This window comes from Talpa europaea, assembly GCF_964194135.1.
Source record: "Talpa europaea genome assembly, chromosome: 14".
NCBI classification, from domain to species: domain Eukaryota; kingdom Metazoa; phylum Chordata; class Mammalia; order Eulipotyphla; family Talpidae; genus Talpa; species Talpa europaea.
The window spans coordinates 72,147,418-72,169,243 of NC_140082.1; the positions used below are offsets into that span (position 1 = coordinate 72,147,418).

At 36.1% G+C, this 21,826-nt stretch overlaps 1 protein-coding gene across 1 annotated transcript in view; it reads left to right on the forward strand.

Moving 5' to 3' along the window:
- The window catches only part of DNAH14 (dynein axonemal heavy chain 14), a gene marked incomplete at its 5' end in the record, with an annotated part of 230,846 nt that overhangs the window by 140,363 nt on the left and 68,657 nt on the right, over positions 1–21,826 (forward strand). Inside the window, 10 exons of the mRNA XM_084254058.1 lie at positions 593–763; positions 2,858–3,025; positions 4,016–4,108; positions 6,970–7,164; positions 7,974–8,132; positions 9,437–9,628; positions 10,684–10,865; positions 12,317–12,425; positions 17,531–17,656; positions 21,399–21,493. Of these exons, the coding sequence (XP_084110184.1) occupies positions 593–763; positions 2,858–3,025; positions 4,016–4,108; positions 6,970–7,164; positions 7,974–8,132; positions 9,437–9,628; positions 10,684–10,865; positions 12,317–12,425; positions 17,531–17,656; positions 21,399–21,493 (1,490 nt within the window). The remainder of the gene's footprint in view (positions 1–592; positions 764–2,857; positions 3,026–4,015; positions 4,109–6,969; positions 7,165–7,973; positions 8,133–9,436; positions 9,629–10,683; positions 10,866–12,316; positions 12,426–17,530; positions 17,657–21,398; positions 21,494–21,826) is intronic.

Here is a 21,826-nt window from a genome sequence, read left to right on the forward strand (position 1 = left end):
TTTATTTATGCATATAAGAACTGAGGTATAGTCCAGAGATGTGGGGGTGAGAAGATTCACCAGAGAAGAGTGTGGAGCACAGTGTATTTCAGGTGCATTTGACTGAAATACACTGCTGAGGGGAGCAGTGGGTGAGTCATGAGAGGTCTGCCATGCCATATGGATTGGCTCTGTCCAGGATCGAACTCATGCTGCAGTGGCTGGTGATAGCTTGATAGCGGCACAAGACTTTAACCCCTGCGACACCAGGGAAGCCCCTTCAAAAAATTTTTTTAAATCCAAATTAAGAAGTTAGAACATATCAAACTATATCACTCTCAACCTCCATATCATCATCATAGTTAAGACTCCTGGCTTTCCTTCCTGGCAAAGCCTCTCTATCAGATGAGATTGAGTAGCCTCAAGTCCTGGCCCCTGAAGGGTGGATGCTATGCCAATTTACCCTTCCCCATTTCATCAACATTCTATCACTTGTAGAAATTGGTAAATCTTACCTTGGATAAGAATTAGAGAAACAAAATTAGCAAAAGTTGAGGCTTTAGTTCACATATAATCTTATTAATTAAAAAACATTATTTAAAATCCCCAATAGCTTCTCCTGGGATTGCTACAAGCTGACAAGAAGGTTATTGACTCCCCAGAGATGGCTGCTCTGTTCTTGGTTCATGAAGCCACCCGAGTATTTCATGATCGCTTAATTGAGCATACCGAAAGGGGGCTTTTCCATCAGTTTCTTTCAAAGGATCTTGAGAATTATTTTCAGGTAAACTTGTATTTAAAAAATTATTTTAAATGATATCTCAGGCAAAATGTTTAATAAGAGTCCCCAGGTACAATAATATTAATGAAACTTTATTAACATTCTACTTTAACCTGAAAATGTCTGAATAAGTATAGATTTGATTGATATTCAATAGAAGTGATAAAGTCTTGATGCCTTTGCTTATGTCCTTGACCTGTTAGGAACCTCAAAAATGCTCATTTTCTCCAGGGCTAGTAGAAGTATATATTCTCTTGATACCTCAACAAGATCCCTTACTTCTCCCCAGCTCTTTGAATTTTAATTTCTGCAGTGTCTGAAGCACAAAAGATAGTGCTTCAGGTTCACACTATCAGGATTTAATGAAATGGAGCCATGAACTTGGTCCTGTTACTGTACTTCTTGCTAACATCGAAATTCTTTTCAAAAGGTGACTCCCCCTTTCTCTCTTCTTGGTGTGTTACTTTCTCTCATTTTATTCATAGAAGTCTGGGTACACAATAAATTCAAAGGCACAACTGTATTTACCATAGTAAGAGAAATGTGGAATAAAATCTTTATGTAAGAGATATATAAAGAGGTAGGTATACAGACATGCATATAAACTCAGAATACAAACATTTACATAGATATAAACCTAAGTGTATATATGTGTCTTAATTTACATGATGTGAATCAAAAATTCAGAAAGTCAAAAAATTTTGTCTAGACACATACACACACACATATTTTTGTCCAGATTTTCTGCTCTTTAGTTCAGACCCTTCTTGATGTAATTATTAGTGTTAATCCACATCATTTCAATTCACCAATTTTTTTTTCACATCAGGCAAAATAACCTTTCCATAAAGATTTTTGGATAATTCTTTGCCATCTCTGCATTCACCATCACCTCTGCTCACTCATCTAGAATCTCTCAGAACTCTACCCAGCATGCAGTTCTTCTTCCTTTTCCTCCCTGGTGTTACTCTTTTGTGATGTTTCATACTCATCTTATTTCTACTTTCCTTCACTCAAGACTCTAGACTACCAGGTAACTCCCCTATTGTTCTCACTTTAATAGCGTGGAAGCATTGGAATATAAAGGTTACAGGCACAGACTTGGCCCAAGGCCAAAGCTCAACCACTCCTAAGAGCTGCAGAGCCTTGGGCACGTGATATTCTGTGTCTCAGTTTCCTCATCTCTAAAATAAAGGTCATAATTTTATCTACTTCAGAGTACTGTGGTAGGAATTACTGGCACAGTTCATGGAAAGTGCTTAGAACAACTTCTGACACATAATAAGTGTTCAATAAATGTAAGATATCATAATATTGAAAAGAATGTAAGACCTTATACCAACATTTCAAATACAGGCAGGTATTAACTCTGAAGTAAGTCCTTAGGTTGACCTTTAAATTGGATGTTTGTTACTTGAGGCCCTTCAAATTCAACATGCAAAAACATTTGCAAAACAATTTGCAGACTTCATCCACTGCACCCTTTTTGCCATCCAAATACTCTGCCCTGACTCAGTTCCTTAGCTCAGTAACTGACATTATCATATAAGCCTCCATCTGTGCCAGAAATCTGAGCATCTCAGCCTCATACGCTGGTATTCTAGCCAGAGTATATCATGATTTCTATTGTCTTCTTTATTCTGAAGGTCCCTTGCCCTGGCTCACTGATTACCATCCTTGCAAGATTCAACTCATGTTTTCTGTCTCTTGTTGCCATTTCTGGCCAACATTACCCCTTTCCAGAAGATTCTTTTTTCAGATTGTTGGTGAGCCTCAAGGTACAAACAGATACAAACAGAGATTGTTAACCTGGAACTCACAGACTCTCAGAGTCCTTATAGGAACTGAATTTCAATATATTTGGTTTCTTTTGTAACCCTTATGTTCTGCAATATGCATTTTAAGTTACTGTTATGAGAAGGGACCCACAGGTTTCACTGCCCAAAAAAAAGTTCATGGCACAAACTAGTTAAGAAGTTATAACCCATAACCTAGACCTATTGGACCAAAAGTTTATCTGTTACAGATATATTACATTAGCTTAACAGCTAGAATTGTGCTATTAACAGATGCTACTAAATTATTTTCTTATAATAGATTCAATGGACAAATGAAAAACTGATGAATGATGCAGTTGTATTTGTGGATTTCTTGGATATAAACAAGTCTCACAAAAAAAAATTGTATCAGAATACCAATGACTATGACAAACTTGCTAGTATACTCAATGAATTCCAAATAAAGTTGAATTCAACAACATCAGAGGTAAAAATGTATAGCTTATAAAATCTGAGTACTAAATGTGTATGCAAATTATTGTACACACATGTATGTATATAAATTCAAATATATTCAAGATGTGTGTGTAAAAGAGGTCAGGAAAAATGTGTGTATTCAGGTTTTAAAAGACTATTAGAAATATAATTCCATGTTATTTTTTAAAAGATTTATTTATTTATGCATACAAGAACTGGGGTGTAAACCAAAGATGTGGAATGGGGTGAGAGGATTCATCAGAGAGAGTGGGGAGCAGAACAGGCAGATCCACTGCAATACACTGCTGAAGGGAGTAGCGGGCGAGACAAGAGAGGTGTGCCACACCATGTGGGTAGCTCCCTGGAGGACCTGGGATCCAACTCCTGCTGCAGTGGCTGGTGACAGCTTGATAGGGCTGTCTTTAACCCCTGCGCCACCAGGGAGGCCCCTAATTTCATGTTATTTTGTCTTATTAGTTAGGGTTTAATTTTAAATACAAGGTGCACAGTTGATGCTGTAGGGAGTTGAATGACTAGAATTAATGGAATTAAGAAACACAAGAGCATGTGATAAGAGGATCCAAACTAGTAACAAGGAACATCAAAATGGGTCTGATTCTTCTACATCTTTCTCATTGTTGTGGGCAGAGATGTACTAGAATAGAAACACCAACAAAATTAGACACCATAAACCAATTTCCTAAACTTTCCCCTCCCACTACTCATCCTCCTCCAAAACAGGGCAGTAGAAAAGCAGTCTGGGTTTGCTCTTCTCCACCATTCTCTTCTCTCAAGTCCACGACTTTCCCTAATCTCACTAATTAGAATGTTGGCATGGGAACAATCCTCACCTTACCAATTGATTTCTCATAATGTAAACCATTTTATGGAATCACTAGGATTGTTGTTTTCACACCACTGCCCTTGCATGTAAAACCACAATGAGCATGTGGCTTTTCTATACCGACAGCCAGCTCATGTGTCCCATTTCTTCTACTAGAGATCTTACTCTGTGGTGTTCTTCAAGGAAGCCATCGCACACATCACAAGAGCTGCAAGAGTCCTTCGACAACCAGCAAGCCACATGTTACTGGTAAGAAGTTGAATTTTTCAAATGTTTTTAAATTTTCAAAGTAAAAATTAAGCCACTCTAATAAAAATCTACTTTTCTACCATAAGTTTTCTTTAGTTAACATTTCCTTTTATGGAAGCGCACAGTCATGGAGTCACAGAACAAAATTTGTGTCTTTTCTAGCATTTGTGTAAGAAATGTATCAGCAGATAAAAATGTAATTTTTTTTAGAATACATTTGATGTGAATTAAATAAGTAGTTCTGGTACCATCTCTAGAACATCTTCAGCATTTACATAGTATTTGTACAGTGGATCCTGACTTTGAGAATAGTACACCTGCTTGATCTTCGATATGTAACAATCTTTGCACAGTTTTATTTCTCTGTGAGAACAATGGGAGTTAAGTTCTGGAGAATCCCCAAAAACTTTGATAGAGAAATGTTTTCATAGAGATAGGTAAATAAACTAACATATTCAGCCATTTATGTGTACCATATATTTATGACTCTTTAAATTATTTATACCTATTATAATTCCTTTATACTTTCTAAACTATTTGACACTATTTTTTTCTAAGAAGGACCTTTTTCATCTTTTAAATGTATTTATTCATATATATTTTACATCATTGTTCATTTTTGTACAATATTTGCTTTCTCCTCTCAGATGTGGTCTCTATCTAAGAAGGACTTTTACTAGAAAGTCCTTTTATTAGATTTTATTAGAGAGGAAAGAAAACAAAACACAAGATACTGAACACAGTGCTTAGAAGCAATTTATAGTTATAAATGCATATATTTAGAAAAGAAAATAATCTCAATTATACAACTTAACCTTCGAAATTAGGAAGCTACAAAAATGAAAAAGAAAAAAAACTAAATCCAAAGCAAATGGAAGGAAAAAAATAGAGAAGAAAGTAGACATAAAAACAATAGAGACTATCCATGAAAGCAGAAGTTGGTTCTTTGAAATAGTCAATGGAATCGACAACTGTCTATTAGATTCATGAAGGAAAAAAGGGAGAAGACTCTATAAATAGAATTGGAAATGATAAAGGGAAAGTTACAACATCTCAGAAATATGGAGAATCCTCAGAGACTGCTATGAACATCTTAATGCCATAAAACATGGAAAATCTGGGGGAAAAAAAGGACAAATTCTTAGATGTATAAAACAATCCAAGACTGAATCAGGAAGAAATAGAAAACCTGAATAAAAGAAAACACATCCCTATACAAATAAGCCCATGAAAATATACTCAAGGTCATTAGTCATTAGGGAGATGCAGTTAAAACCACACTGAAATACCACCACATACCCACTTGAATGACTTATCACTTTAAAGATGTTCAATAGCAAGTATGACAAGGTTGTAGATAACTGGCACTTGCAAATATTGCTGGTAAGAATGTAAAATAATACAATTACTTTAGGAAACAGTTTGGCCACTTCATATAAAGTATAACATAGATTTACAACCAAACAATTCCATCCCTACATATCTACCCAAGATAAAGTGAAACAAATGTTCACTGAAAGATTTGTACACAAATGTTCATAGCATTAGGCAAATGGAGAAACAAAATGTGGTGTATCCATATAATACAATATATAGTAAACTTTGTATAATAGAATATTCAACAATGAAAAGGAAAGAACTGTTGGTATATACTACCATATAAAAGAACCTCAAAAACATCGTGCTAAATGAGAAAAAGTCAGACAAAAAAAGTCTTCATGTTGTGTGAGTCCATTTATAGGAAATTTCAAAGTAAGACAAATCCATAGAGACAGAAAGCATATCATTCATTTCATTGGACTGGGAGTTGGAATGAAAATCAACTGCAAACAGTCTTGAAGGATTTTGGGGGGTGATGGAAATGTTCTAAAAATGGACTGTTCTATTCACCATTATCAAATTGACCCCCACCTCCCACCTCCCTTTTCCTATAGTCGTGGGTACACTGAGGTATACACAAGTAAAGTGTGAATTGTACTACTGAAATGTATATAATATTGTAAACCAATGTAAATTAGTACAGATTAAAATTTCTGTTAAAGAAAAAAAATCAATAAAAATAGATTGTAGCAATTATTGTAACACTTATTGTAGCACTCTATAAATTTATTAAAAATCACTGAATTGTACACTTAAAATAGATGTAGTCTGTAATTGTACCTCAGTAAAGCTGTTATAAAAGTAACACTTTGTCGGGCCTCCCCTGGTGGTGCAGCGGTTGAGCTCTGGGCTGCCAAGCTGCCCACAGCCTCTGCAGCACTGGTTTGATCCCCAGCCACCGGCGAGGGTCCCACATGGTGCACAGACCTCTCCTGCCGTGCCTGCTGCTCCCCTCAGCAGTGCATTTCATCAGTCTGCCTGTTCTGTTCCCCACTCTGGCTCTGGTGAATTCTCTTACCCTCCCACGCTTCTGATTGTACCCAGTGCTTGTATAAATCAATAAATAAATCTAAAAAAAAGGTAATACTTTGTCATTATTTCCAAAGAACACTTGTTGCTTATTGCTCAAAATAAATAGGAAAAGATCTATCTAAATTCTTAAAAATGAAGAATCAAATATTGACAATGTCATAAGGATGATTCTTAAGGCTATCTGTGCTAACTTTCCAGATTATTAAATTTTTTCCAGTGAAGATATTGGGTACGTTTCAAGAGGCTACGATGAGAAAAGATGGAAATTTTGAATGCATATGAGTGCCTTATAAAAATTTGATAAAGTACTTTAATATTTTAATGTATCTCCCCCAAAAGTAATAAAAAATAGTTTAAGGTATTTAACTGTCTAAATTTCTAGCACATATAACTAGAAAAACTCCCAGGGCATATTTTGGAATCATGTTTGGACTTTTTTTCTTCAAAAGATTGGAGTAGATGGATGTGGAAAGGAAACTTGTGCCACCCTGGCTGGTTATTTGGCCGATAACAAGCTATACCGACTGTCTCTATCTCACAGATCTGCCTACATAGAATTTAAAGAAAAATTTAAAAAGGTGTTTATTCATGCAGGAATTGAAGGAAGCCCAACTGTTTTGATAATTACTTTAAACATAGCTCAGGTCAGTACTTTTTCTTTATTGTATTTGCTAAGGTTTGATATTTAAGTAGAACTTCAAAGTTTTATATTTGAAATGAAAATATTTATCAATAGTCATATTGAGTATCACATCCTTTCTTTTCATCATTCTCCTTCCTCACCCAGTGGCGACAGTAGAGTTTGTATGCTTGTGATCATGCTGTCGACAGTTTTGCATAAGCATTACAACAAAAACGTTTTCTATTTTATAATTTTCATTTTAACGGACATGTGGGAAACAATTTATGTAGCTGAGTTCACCCTTCCTACATCTGAACTGTGTTTAAAAAAACTGCATTTAAAAAAATGCTATCACCTGCCTCAACTGTCTGGCTATGTAATCTATAGTGTGTTCTTACAAAGTTGAGGTTTGTGTTTCTTTCCTTTATCCTTCTTTAATTTCACTATCCACTTTAGGACATTCCTCATGACATACTTGTCATTCATACAAGAAAAAAATGTTAATCACCCAATTGTTTCTTTTATTTTGCATAAGTGGTATTCTTCCATTGCCCAAACATAATCAGGAATATCATCTCCAGTTGCATTTTATGTTTTGAAATTTCAAGGGGGCACTACCAAATACATGTTTCTCTAATGTTTGAATAAACATATATATAGATGAAGCTTATTTTGACTCAACAAAAAATGTTTTCAGTGAGCTTAAATTAAAAGAATTTTTTTAATCAACCATAGTTCTCCTAAACACTATTGCTTTCTCAATTTGGTCTATATAGAGTAGGCTATTTGAATAATTTACTCACTACTGATTTAATATATGTTTCACCTAAGGAACCATTTTTGGAAGATTTGAATAAAATTCTCAATTTGGGAAAAATTGATTTGTTTGAAAATGAGGAGCTGGACTCTATTGCACTGAAGATTAGATCTGTTGCTCAACAGTCTGGTTATACTGACAATAGACAATCTTTACTTTTATTCTTCAAAAAGGTACACTTTTTTGCGTGGCTTTATTTTAACAAATCATCAGGTTAAGTTAAAAGAAGACTAAGTTTATAATTCTGCACATGCTTTTCAAGTTGGATAAATTGTTTTTTGATCTTTAAAATTTTTTTTTTAAGATTCATTTATTTATATGTACAAGAACTGGGGTACAGACCAGAGGTGCAGGGGCTTAAGAGGATTCACCAGAGGCAGATTGGGGAACAGAACAGGCAGATTGACTGGAATACGCTGCTGAGGGGAGCAGCTGGTGAGTCAGGAGAGGTCTGCTGTGCATGTGGGTAGCTCCCTGCCCGGGGATTGAAATCTTACTGCAGTGGCTGTGGACAGCTTCATAGATTGCGTCTTAACCACTTGCACCACCAGGGAGGGAGGCCCTTTAAATGGGTATTTGAAGCTAAAATAATGACTGTAATCCCTATGCACAGGCACATTATATACTTAGGCAGGCCAAAGATTAACAAGGGTCTTAGGCCTGACTATCCATAAGAAAGAAAATATCAAAATCAGCAAACAACTATGAACCAGAGACACTCTATGTTGGGTGGGGGGTGGGGAAAGGAGGGCTTAGGGTGAAAATAAGGGGGTTGTAATTATATGGGGAATATAAAAGTAAAATTTAAATAAAAAAATAAAATAAAATATAACAGATAAAGGCAATGACAAGAGAAAGAAGATCCTGACTATTTCTTACTCTAAGATTCTTTCCTAGCCAGTGAAGTTATAATTACAGTCGTTTGAGTTACAACTCTGGAAAAGCAAGATACAGGAATTCTTTTATCCCTCTGAATGGCTCTATAATTGTCAAGAGGTCTAGGGTCAGGAAGAAATCAGCCTAGTAGAACAGGTGGTATTCAGAATAAATGTAGCAGTAGGGTAACTGTGAAAGGACCAGATTGATGAGAGATGTGTACTAGACCAGTGAACTAAGTTTTCTATATCTTTATTGCATGATGACTAATCAATGACTTGTTAAACAGATACATAAGATTGTGCAAACCAAAATGTTCATGGGGAAGTTCAACAGGTCAGCTTGTTCCTGGTACCAGTTTTGCTTACTATGGAGTCATTTTAAGTCAAGAGGATGGAATGGGATTACATAGAGCAGAACCTGGTTGCTTTTCCTGTTAGTATTGTGTGGGACTTGTGGTTTCCCTTAAAAAGAATCTTGTTATGGCAGGAACTCAAAGAAAAAGTTGATCAATATCTAGTCTTTCTTAAAGAAAGAATGAAACAATATTTTCAACATAATGGATTATATTTTACCATCTTTTATCTTCATTAATTTTCAGAGAATACATAGAAATCTTCATATTTTTATGACCATGAGCCCTACAGAACCTAACTTCCGCCATAATTGTCGAGTGTATCCTTCCTTGATTAGCTCCTGCACAATTGATTGGTATGAAAAATGGCCAGAAGAAGCTCTCTTTCATGTAGCTAACTCTTTCTTACGGGAAAATGTGGATTTAGAGTCCAGAGAGGTAAATAAAATATCTTTTAAAATCTAATGCAACTGACAGTTTCAATCTTTTAACAGAATCTGACAGTATCACCTCTCTGAAAAAAAAAAATTCCTGGACAGAAAAATGTAGACAAGTCTAGACAAAATCATAAAATAGGTCATTGTTTATATTGACTTTTATCATTTCCCCATCCCCTTTGCCATCTAATTCTCCTGATGTCAAAAATGTTTAGATTCCTCTTTGCCTGGGTCTCTTTACTATTCTGCCTCTATGGGAAACAGCAACTATTCTGACTCCATGGTGAATAACCTCCCTTTTTCACTCCAAATCCTATGTTAAGGATACTGCAATCTGTGAAGTCCTCGTAGACTTCTTTGGCTTGACTGCCACAAAAAAATGAAAGCATACGCCACATACAAAAATTAGCTCAGAACTTAGACCACAGTAAATTAGAATCTATTCCAGAGAGACTCAACTGCAGAAGAATCGAATCCATTGAGTCTTGAATTTCAGTATATGACCTAGAAAGGGGCTTGCATCCTTACTTGCCCAAGTAGTCAAGGAATGCAAAGGCCAAGAAGGTAGCAACAGGGAGGAGCCAGGAAGAAAGTGCTGTTGGATTAAAAGCCTAGCCCAAACTGGCTAGGCTTACTGGACTGGAGAAGGGTAACCAGCACTAGGATATGTCTCAGTTATAATTCACCCTGGAGCTAAGCAAAGGGGAAATTCTTTCTATTCTAGCTTTTTGAAGGAAGTTGAGTACCTTGGTAACCCACCTTCAAGAAAGGAAGATTGAAGAAAACACCATAACTCTTGGCCATTGACACTGGTTCCCTAAGTCCTTGGATGACTTTGGTGGAAATGAGGATAAAGGCTGGAAAATGAGTCTGGCCTGTCAACCATTATCAATCCTATCACCATCCCCAAAATTGTTCTTGGTCTCATTTATCCAGACCTACATCTCCACATCTCAAAAATGATCAACTATTTTTAGTTATTCTGTGTTCAATTTTTAATTTTTCATGTACATTTGGATTGCTTTCTCTGAATTCTTAAAAATAATTATTTTTCAGAACTTAAAAGAAAAACTTGCCTCAACATGTGTCCAAATTCATAAAAGTGTAAAAGACTTGAGCACAAAATTCTCTAAACAAACTAGGAGGTATTATTATATTACTCCCAGTAGCTACTTGCAATTCATGGAAACATTTGCACGGATTTTGAGGTCACGAGAAAAGGAAATGCAAACGAAAAGGTAAGACCTAGAGACCAAATCAGGAATATGTGTGTGTGCATGCACACACTTTTATTTGTAAAAAAGAGAGACACAAATACAAAATAATGATCCCAAATTCACTTTTTTGGGTGGGGTGTGTGGTGGGGGAGCGGACAGAAAAGCTGTGGAAGACCTTAAAAGAGGGGAGGTGAATAACTCCCCTGTGAACAAAGCCTCTGTCTGTGGAAAGAAGGCTGTCAGATTGAGCCAATAAAGAACAAACGAGCTCTTTCAGATTCACAGTTTATTACTTTCATTGACAATGAAAACGAGAGTATCCAAGGAGGCCCTCCCCGCCACCCCCATGTCCCATGGGAAAATACCAAAATAAAAGAAACCATGAACACAGAGTGGCACACCCTGTTGCTGGGGAGCCCAAGTCTTGCAGCAGCTTGGTGACTTTACAGCTCCCAGAGCATGTGGGAAGGTAAGGGGGAAATTTGTGGCACCAGACCTCATACCAAGTCTGAACCAGCAAACACTGAGAAATGGTCTCTTGCCAGCCTCTCAGAAGGACAGAAAGTGTAACATCTGCTCACAAGCATCCCTCCTGCTCATGTTCTAGGAGGCTCACAGAGTGCTCTGTGAGGACTTAGGTGAGTTGCTGTTAAGTCTCCCGTGCGTGACCTACCTGGAGATCTGGAGGGTTTCCAGGGCACTGTGGTGGAGCCATCACCCTGCAATGCCTTCATTCAACCTGTCATATATCAACGAAGAAAAAGCGGATGCTCTGTCTGATACCCCAATTAATTGCATGGGTAGGGGCTTTAACCAAATCCCATTCTGTTTTTCTCAGGCCCCACTGCATGAGAGTGACCCTGGCTATGACTCCCACTTGGAGCATAGACCACAGCCAGGCTCTTTCTCTGGAGCTCACCCATTAACAATGTCATCAAGATGCGTTGGCAATTGCACGTAATCTGCCCCAAACTTCCAGCAGGCAGTCCAGGGTAATGGCGTTTTTCATTATAACTCAGGCTAAAACATTTAGACTAGTTTGTGTGTGACAAGTAAGGATTACATCAAAAATAAAATATGGAAACTTTGGGTAATAACAATGTGTTAATGTAGGGTCATCAATTGTTTTTTTTTAATAATAAATTTTATTTTTATATTCCCCATACAATTTCAACCCCCCCATTTTGACCCCAATCCATTGTAACAAATGTGCACTTGGTTGGAAAGGCTTTGCCTGTGTGAGGGCAGGGGTTATATGTGAGTCTGTGTTTTCTCAATTTGCTGTGAACCTAAACTGATCCCAAAAAAAAGCTCTATTTAAAAAAATGATTGACCTTTAAATATTAAACCCATCTTGCATCCCTGGAACAAACCTCATTAAGCTATAAAGTATAATTCTTTTTAAGTGTTGATGAACTGTATTGGCTAATATTTGGTTATATCTTATACCTTAGTGCTATTTTTCCATTCAGGGATCATTTTTACCTGGGTCTATCCAGGATTTTAGAAGCAGCCACGCTTATTACAGATATGCAGCAGGAGCTCTTGATTGTTGGTCCACAAATAGAACAAAACATAAAGGTATGTTTTGAAATCTCTTTTAAAGATTTTATAACTTTTTTTTAAAGATTTATTTATGCATAGAAGAACTGGGGTATAGGCCAGAGGTATAGAAGGTGGGAGGGGTCACCACAGACAGAGTGGGGAGCAGAACAGGCAGACCTATTGAAATACACTGTTGAGGAGAGGAGCAGGCAAGACAGACCTCAGACTGCTGCGCCATTTGTGGATTGGCTTCCTGGCCAGGGATCAACTCAGGCTGCAGCAGCAATAGCATGGTGGTGCTGAGACTTAACCCCCTACACCACCAGGGAGGCCCAGATTTTTTTTTAATTAATTTATTTATTTTTAAATAAATTTTATTTTTATATTCCCCATACAATTGCAACCCCCTCATTTTGACCCCTATCTCTCCCCTCTCCACCCCTACCTGCCATAGAGTGTCTCTGGTTTATAGTTTTTTGTTGATTTTGATTTTCACTTTCTTATAGTTATTCATTTTCCTGGTCCCTTATTTAAGTTTTCTAGATTCCTGCTATGAGTGAGACCATCCGGTATTTTTCTTTTTCTTTCTGGCTTATTTCGCTGGCATGATCCCTTCCAGCGCCATCCATGTTGCTGCAAATTGCATGTGTTTATCTTTTTTGAATGCTGAATAATATTCCATGGTGTATATGTACCACATCTTCTTGATCCAGTCATCTATTTTTGGGCATTGGGGTTGTTTCCAAAGCTGAGCTATTCTAAGCAGTGCTGCCATAAACATAGGGGTGCAGGTGCTCTTTGGAATTGATGTTTCTGTGTCCTTTGGGTAAACACCTAGGAGTGGAATTGCTGGATCCTATGGAAGCTCTATGTTTAGTAGGTCCAGAAATCTCCACACAGCTCTCCATAGTGGTTGGACCAGTTTGTACTCCCACCACAAGTGCAGGAAAGTTCCTTTTTCTCCACATCCTCACCAACATTTGTTGTTGCTAGTTTTTTTAATATGTGCCATTCTCCCTGGTGTAAGATGGTATCTCATGGTAGTTTTGATTTGCATTTCCCTGATTACAAGTGATGTTGAACATTTTTTCATATGCCTGTTGGCCATTTACATTTCCTCTTCAGAGAAGTTTCTTTTTAGCTCTTCTGCCCATTTTTTGGCAGGATTATTTTCTTTGATGTTGAGTCTCATCAGCTATTTGCAGATTTTTGTGATTAGTCCTTTATAATTAGTGTTGTGTGCAAAAATGTTCTCCCAGTCGGTGGGGTTTCTCTTTGTTTTTGTTATTGTCTCTTTTGCTATGCAGAAGCTCTTTAATTTGATGTAGTCCCAGCTGTTTATCTTTGCCTTCACTATCACTGCTTTGGGTGATGTGTCTGTAAAGATATCTTTGATGTGCATATCATGTAGTGTTTCGCCTCTATTTCCTTCTATGTATTTTATGGTTTCAGGTCTTATGTCTAATTCTTTAATCCATTTTAATTTGATTTTTGTGTATGGGGTGAGGTAGTGGTCAAGCTTCATTCTTTTTCATGTAGCGACCCAGTTTTCCCAGCACCATTTATTGAACAAACTTTCTTTGCTCCAATGCATAGTTTTTGCTCCTTTGTCAAAGATTAGTTGACCATAAATCTGTGGGTTTATTTCTGTATTTTTCTATTCAATTACATTGGTCTGTGTGTCTGTTCTTGTTCAATACCATGCAGTTTTGATGATTATGGCTTTGTAGTATAGTTTGAAGTCTGGGAATGTGATGCCTCCATTTCCTTCTTTTTTTTCGGGAGAGCTTTGGCTATTCGGGTGTTTTTGTGATTCCATATGAATTTCATCAATAATTGTTCTATTTCTTTGAAGAATGACATTGAGATTTTTATTGGAATAGCATTGAATCTGTATATTGCTTTTGGTAGGATGGCCATTTTAATAATGTTTATTCTTCCAATCCATGAGCAGGGGATGTCTTTCCATTTGTTTGTGTCTTCTTCTATTTCTTTTAACAGTGTTTTATAGTTTTCTTTGTAGTGGTCCTTTACCTCTTTTGTTAGATTTATTCCCAAGTATTTGATTTTTTTTGTTTTGATAATAAAAGGGATGGTTTTTTTGATTTCTTCTTCTTCAGATGTATTGTTTGTGTATAGGAAGGCTACTGACTTTTGCATGTTGATTTTGTATCCTGCCACTTTACTGAACTGATGATGAGTTGAATTAGTTTTTTGTGGAGTTTTTGGGGTTCTCTATGTATATTATCATATCATCTGCAAATAGTGATAGTTTGACTTCTTCTTTTCCTATTTGGATTCCTTGGATGTCTTTCTCTTGTCTTATTGCTCTGGCTAGGACTTCCAGTATTATATTGAAAAGCAGTGGTGAGAGTGGACATCCTTGTGTTGTTACAGATCTTAATGGAAATGCTTTCAGCTTTTCACCATTGAGAATGATACTGGCTGTTGGCTTGTCATATATGGCCTTTATGATGTTGAGGTATGTACCTTGTATCCCAAGAATTTCAAGGGCTTTTATCATGAATGGGTGTTGCACTTTGTCGAAAGCTTTCTCGGTATCTATTGGTATTATCATATGGTTTTTATATTTCTTTTTGTTGATGTGTTGGATAACGTTGATTGAATTTCGGATGTTGAACCATCCTTGTGTCCCTGGCATGAATCCTACTTGGTCGTGGTGAATTATCTTATGGATACAGTGTTGGATTCTGATAGCTAAAATTTTACTGAGGATTTTTGCATCAGTGTTCATTAGGGAGATTGGCCTGTAGTTTTCCTTTTTTGTGTTGTCCTTGTTTGGTTTTGGTATTAGTGTAATGTTGGCTTCATAGAATGTGTTTGGTATTATCCCTTCCTTCTCCATTTTTTGGAAGAGTTTGTGAAGGATAGGCACTAATTCATCTCTGAATGTTTGGTAGAATTCATTTGGAAATCCATCAGGTCCTGGGCTTTTGTTTTTAGGGAGGTTTTTGATTACCATTTCAATTTTGCTGCTTGTAATTGGTCTGTTTAGGTGTTCTATTTCTTCTTTATCTAGCTTTGGGTGATTGTAGAGTAGTAGGAATTTGTCCATCTCCTCTCGATTGTTGAACTTGTTTGCATATAACTTTTCGTAGTAGTTACTGATTATTCTTTTGATTTCTGCTGTGTCCGTTGTGATTTCTCCTCTTTCATTTATGATCCTGTTCATTTGTGCTTTCTCCCTTTTTTCCTTTGTGAGCCTGGCTAGGGGTTTGTCTATTTTATTGATTTTTTTGAAGAACCAGCTCTTGGTTTCATTGATCTTTTGGATTGTTTTTTTTTTAGTTTCAATTTCATTTATTTCTGCTTTGGTTTTTATTATTTCTTTTCTTCTACTGGTTTTGGGGTTTTTTTGTTGTTCTTTTTCCAGATCTTTGAGCTTCGAGATTAGGTTGTTTCTTTGAGTTCTTTCTTGTTTCTTGATGTGAGACTCTTTTGCTATATATTTTCCTCTTATTACTGCTTTTGCTGCATCCCATACATTTAGGAAATTGGTGTCCTCCTTGTCATTCAATTCAAATAATTTTTTAGTTTCTCCTTTGATCTCTTCGTTAGTCCAGTGATCTTCCAGAAGTGTGGTTTTCAATCTCCATGAGGTAGTAGATTTCCTTGCCTTCTTTTTATGGTTTATTTCTAGTTTGAATGCCTTCATGGTCAGAAAAGATGATTGGTATGATTTTGATTGGTGTATCTGTTGATGTTTGTCTTCTGTTCCAGTATGTGATCCATCCTGGAGAATGATCCGTGTGCACTTGAGAAAAATGTGTACTCCATTTTTTTGGGGGATTAGTTGTCTATAGATGTCTGTTAAGCCCAAGCACTCTAGATCCTTATTTAGAGCTTTAGTATCTTTACTTATTTTTTGTCTTGTTTATCTATCCATTGTTGATAGTGGTGTGTTGAAGTCTCCCACTACGTAGGTGTTTTCTCTGATGTCTGTTTTCAGAGATGACAATAGTTGTCTGATACATTTTGGTGCTCCTTCGTTTGGTGAATATATGTTAATGAGTGTTATTTCTTCTTCAAGTATTGTCCCCTTGATCATAATGTAGTGACTGTTGGGGTCTCTTTTTATCTTTTTGAGTTTGAAATCTTTTTTATCTGATATAAGTATAGCTGCTTTCTTTTTTGGTCCTTTTGCTTGTAGGATTGTTTTCCCTCCTTTAACTTTGTGTCTGTTTTTATCTTTTGTAGCTAAATGTGTTTCCTGGAGACAGCAAAAGGTTGGGTTTTGTTTCTTAATCCAGCCTGCGACTCTGTGTCTTTTTATTGAAGAGTTTAGTCCATTTACATTTAGAGTTAATATTGATATGTTAGCATCTGTATTTGCCATTGTGTTTGTCTTTCCTTTTATTTTATTTATTTATTCTTTTAATAACTTTTTTTTTTGGCCTTCTTTTGTTTTATTTGTCCCTCTGAGGTTCTGGCTTCACGACTCCTTGTAGTATTTTTTGGAGTGGGGGTTTAGTTGTAATGAAATTCTAGATTTTCTGTTTCTGGGAAGGTCCTTATTCTTTCTTCATAGAGGAAGTCTCCTTTGCAGGATAGAGTATTCTTGGTTGAGAGGCCCAGATTTTATAACTTAATATAGAGCAGTGTTTGAAAAACAAAGGCTCTGCTATTTGACAAATGTGGCTTTATTATCATGTAGCTGTGTACTTAGATTTTCTTACCTATATAATGCGAAAAACATTAACATCAATAGCAAAATAGTAATGACATCATATTTTAATAATTAAATGTGATAATAGGTATGTTAAATGTGATAATAGCTAACTGTAGGTACTCATGTAGAAAAATTCCATATTTATCAGTTAAACCTGTCTGAAATGTGCTATGGTAACTTACAGTCTGCAGAGTATTATAAAAATCATTACCTTAAAAAATAAAAAAATAAAAAATAAAAAATAAAAAATTCATTACTTAATCAACTTTTTTATGTGTATTACATGAAATGATATTTATTGTTGCCATATTTATTAGTCTGCTAACAAATATAAACAAATATATTTCAAGCTGATTTTGATACATTTTTTAATGGAATGAAATATCTGAATTTCTCTTTAAACAAAGATATCATATCACATAATTCATTCTGAGAAAAATTGTCTCACTAGGAAAAGGAAATCCTAATGGAAAAACTACAGAAAGATTCACAAGTATTTGAGCAAGTTCAGATGCTTGTTAAACAGGATGAAGATATTATGGCAGAAGCAATAAGAATTGTAGAAGATTATGCTCAGGTAAATTATAATACGATTAATAAAAATAATTTGGAGATTTGAAAAATTATTCCCTAAACCTAAAATTTAAAGGTCAGGCTGACTGCTCTTAAATATATTGTGCCCCAACTTTGAATACTTTTCCTTTTTTATCCAAATGAACATATATTGAGTGCTTAGTACATGCAAGACACTATTATATTTAATAGGGGATACAGAGATACCTGATCCCCATCTGTGAGGAACTTACAATACAAGGAAGAGACAGACAGGACAATTCTCCTGGTTGCACTGAACAGAAACTCATTCAAGCCAGATCAAAATTACTTGAGGCCTTTGACAGGAACATCTATAGGTGAGGAACCTTTAGGGTCTATCTTGTGAGTGTTATTTCTCTTATACTGAATAATCCTCTCTTTTAAACTGGCCAGTTCCCCTCCATACTCTTCAGCCAGAATATCAACAGGAAATGGGTCTGGTTTAGCCAATTTCCAAACCTTTGCCCTGGTGGGATAAGCTGCTCCTGCCAAGACACGGTACAGGCTGGCATTTCATGTGTCCTGCCTGTGCAGAGCTTGAATCAAGCAACTTGATTAAAAATATATTAATGCATATATGGATATTCCCAATATGTGTGAATTTATATCATTTTATAAAAATTATTTATAAATTATATACATGAGCTACTGTCATTTGCTAAACTCCAAAGAACTATAAATAGCTATACTCGAACAATAATGGACAATAATGAATATGACTACATATTACAAATAGTTCTCTTGGTATTTCAAAAGTTTTGGCTGATTTGATTAGATTGTCATTGTTGTTTTTTTAAATTGATTTATTTATGCATACAAGAACTGGGGTGCAGGCCAGAAGTGTGGGGGGTGAAAGGATTCATGAGAGACAGAGTGGGGAACAGAACAGGCAGACTGACTGAAATACATTGCTGAGGGGAGCAGCAGGTGAGTCAGGAGAGGTCTGCTGCACCATGTGGGTATCTCCCGGGCAGGGATCGAACTCATGCTGCAGTGGCTGTGAATAGCTTCACAGATTGCGTCTTAACCCCTTATGCCAGCATGGAGGCCCACATCATCATTGTTTTGACCAGCAATAAGAGGAGTCTCAGCCTGCCTTTTTCTCACTCAAACTTCCTTTAGTAGCATAAGGTTTCTTTCAAATCTAAGGTTTCTTTCAAAAGCCTTAAGCTACTCCTCCATGTGTTAAGGGCTAAATTACTTCACTAGATAACACAGTAGGTAAATCCCTATACGCACACACAAGTAAGTTGCAGTGCTTCCTAGGGTGTTGAGCCTTAGGAAATGGGGAAGCCCCCACCGCCAACCCTCACAGTTGTGGAATGTCCCCTCTTTCCTCAAGATGCCACATGAGTGAGCTACAGCCTGCAACACCAGGTGAAAATGCCGCTGTTAATCAATACATTGAATATGAGTGCCACTGAGTAGTAGGTCAATATAAAATGGATATGTAAGAATTAGTGGATTTTGTTTCATTTTGTTTTGCCATGCCTGAAGGGATAATCTGACTTGAGAGACAAATTCAAGCCTCAGAGGACCTAAGCTTCAATAATTTTGATGCCCGTATTTTATTTTAAAGAATATAAAATTGCTAGTTCTCCCAATGAGACATGAAAGTAAATATTTATTTAGAAGAAGTAAAGAAATCAAATGAAACACTTTTAAATAACATTTAGCAATTAATGGATTTACGTACCCCATAATGCTCTTTTCATACATTTTTTTGCATATACTCCATCATCACTTCATATTGTAATGATTTTGTACTATTTCTTATAGAATATTTGGCTTAGTTGATTAAAATGTTTTTTCATTTTTGATAATTTAGATAAGTTTCATTCAGCATAAATTGTCATTGATAATATCATGTACATTTTTGGTATTGCTATTGCATTTGGTATAAGCAGCATGGACATTTCAAGATTTCTTGTGCAATTATTAATTTTAAATATTGTTTGAATTGAGAGAATTTGTTAACCAGTTTTCTAGCAATGACAAAATTATAGAGGTGTTTTCTGGTGTTTAATTTTTCTTTTTTTAAGATTTATTTATTTATGCATACAAGAGCTGAGGTACAGGCCAGAGATGAGGGGGGTGAGAGGATTCACCAAAGACAGAGTGGGGAACAGAACAGGCTGACTGACTGAAATACACTGCTGAGAGGAGCAGTGGGAGAGATAGAAGAGGTCTGCCTCGCCATGTGGGTTGCTCCCTGGCCTGCCGGGGATCGAACTTGTGCTGCAGAGGCTATGGATTGCTTCATAGTGCGGCGCTTAACCCCTTGCACCACCAGTGAGGCCCTGGTATTTATATTTTCATTCATGTAAATATTTCTTGCGAACTCAGCCAGAAATTTGAATTTTTCCAATGTGACCATATGATGCATTCTTCTTCATTAACTGGATTATTGAACAGGCCAAGAGTCAGCTCATTCTTCTATCCTAAATTTATTTCTCTTCTTAATAAACTACTACTTTCATTGTATTCTGAAATTTTGCATTATATTTTGTTCCTCAACATTAGAATAATCTCTATTTTTATAAATACTCAATCACTTTTACATAATATTTCATAAATTTTGTCTTCATTTGATTGTAAATAAAATTAAAATTATTAAAAAAATTAAAATGATAAAGTAAGGCCTCTTTCACATGTATCTATCTAAGGAATCTATCATTTCTTACTTCGTTGAGACACTCCAAAACATCCTTTTGAATTGCGATAATCATTGCCAATCTAGGGATTCTGATTAATCCTTTTTGCACAGTTGCCATCAAAAGAGGGAAAATGTATGGTAGAGTTAGAAAGTTTTTGCTGCATTATCAAATATGCTCATGAAGGAGGAAACTTCCATCTTGAGTAAGTGTTGAAGAGAAGAATTAGTCCCTCATCTCTCCTGACAATTTGACATACCTAATAAATGGAAGGATTTTCCACAGACTAGATTCTGGGTCCATACATTGCAAACTCTTTCTACTCCACTATACAAGAGATGGAGTTCTTTCTACTCTGGTATCAGTTTTTACTACAACATGATCTCCCACTCTGCACTTTAATATCACATGACTGAGGAAGTTGGAACAGTAGACACTGGCAGCATCTCTAGAGAGTCATTACTATTTGAGCTATCTTGCAATAACTTGATTGAGGGGTGACTGTGAGCAAATATTTAGAATTCCCAACTCAGTTCCTTAGGCAGGTCCCCAAAATGTCCACAGCCATTCTAGGACCACTTGACATGATAGGAAACCTATCACCTCAAATCAAAGTGTACAAGGAAATTGGTCTTAACTGATTGCAGTTAAAAGGTCTCACTTTTGAAAATCTAATAAAAACAAATGACCCAAAAACATGTTAGTAGAACTCTGTTCAGGGTCTTGGGAGGGTCCCATGCAAGTAAGGGCCTCTGAAACTTAAGCTTCCTTCGCTTGAAAGTAATTCCACCTTTAACTAGATGACTCATCAAAGGGGCACTATTAATAGAAGGCAGAAGCGACTCTGTGTTCTTGCTTCTCATCAGAGTTTGGGTAACATACTACATTTAGGATTGTGCCACATATAGCCAACAGTGTAAGTATACATGTATATTCATAAGCAATGTGTGGTACAAAACTCATGTGCATCATAAAATGTTAAATGATATTTTCCAAGTTCACAGTATAAACATTTTAAGGATGCAACTGAACTCATTTGTATGTGTTGGTGGGTTTATAACTCTATTGCAGAAAACTGCTAATGAACTAAGAAGTGTACTGTCAGCTATAGAAAAGGCAACTGCGGCTCTAAATGGCCTGGATAAAGCTTATATTGCTGAATTAAGGTGAGGAATTTACCTATATTTCTTTTGAGTTGGAAAGTCTCAGAAAAAAAGCACAAATTCATGGTAAAAGTTACTAACTCTGTATTCCATTAAATTATTTTTACCCATCTTGGTTACTTTACGTTTTTCTTTACATGTGTTATATACTCATCAATTTAATGATGCCATCCACTTTAAGGTGTATCAGTAGTCAATATTCTCTTAAGAAAGAATAAAATACTGCCAAGTACCCTGTATGATGTGCCATTGATTATAAACTGAGTCCTCATCTCAAGGATGTGAAAATGTGCATCTTATAATAGGTAAAACACTGTGTTCTGTAGACTAGAGACA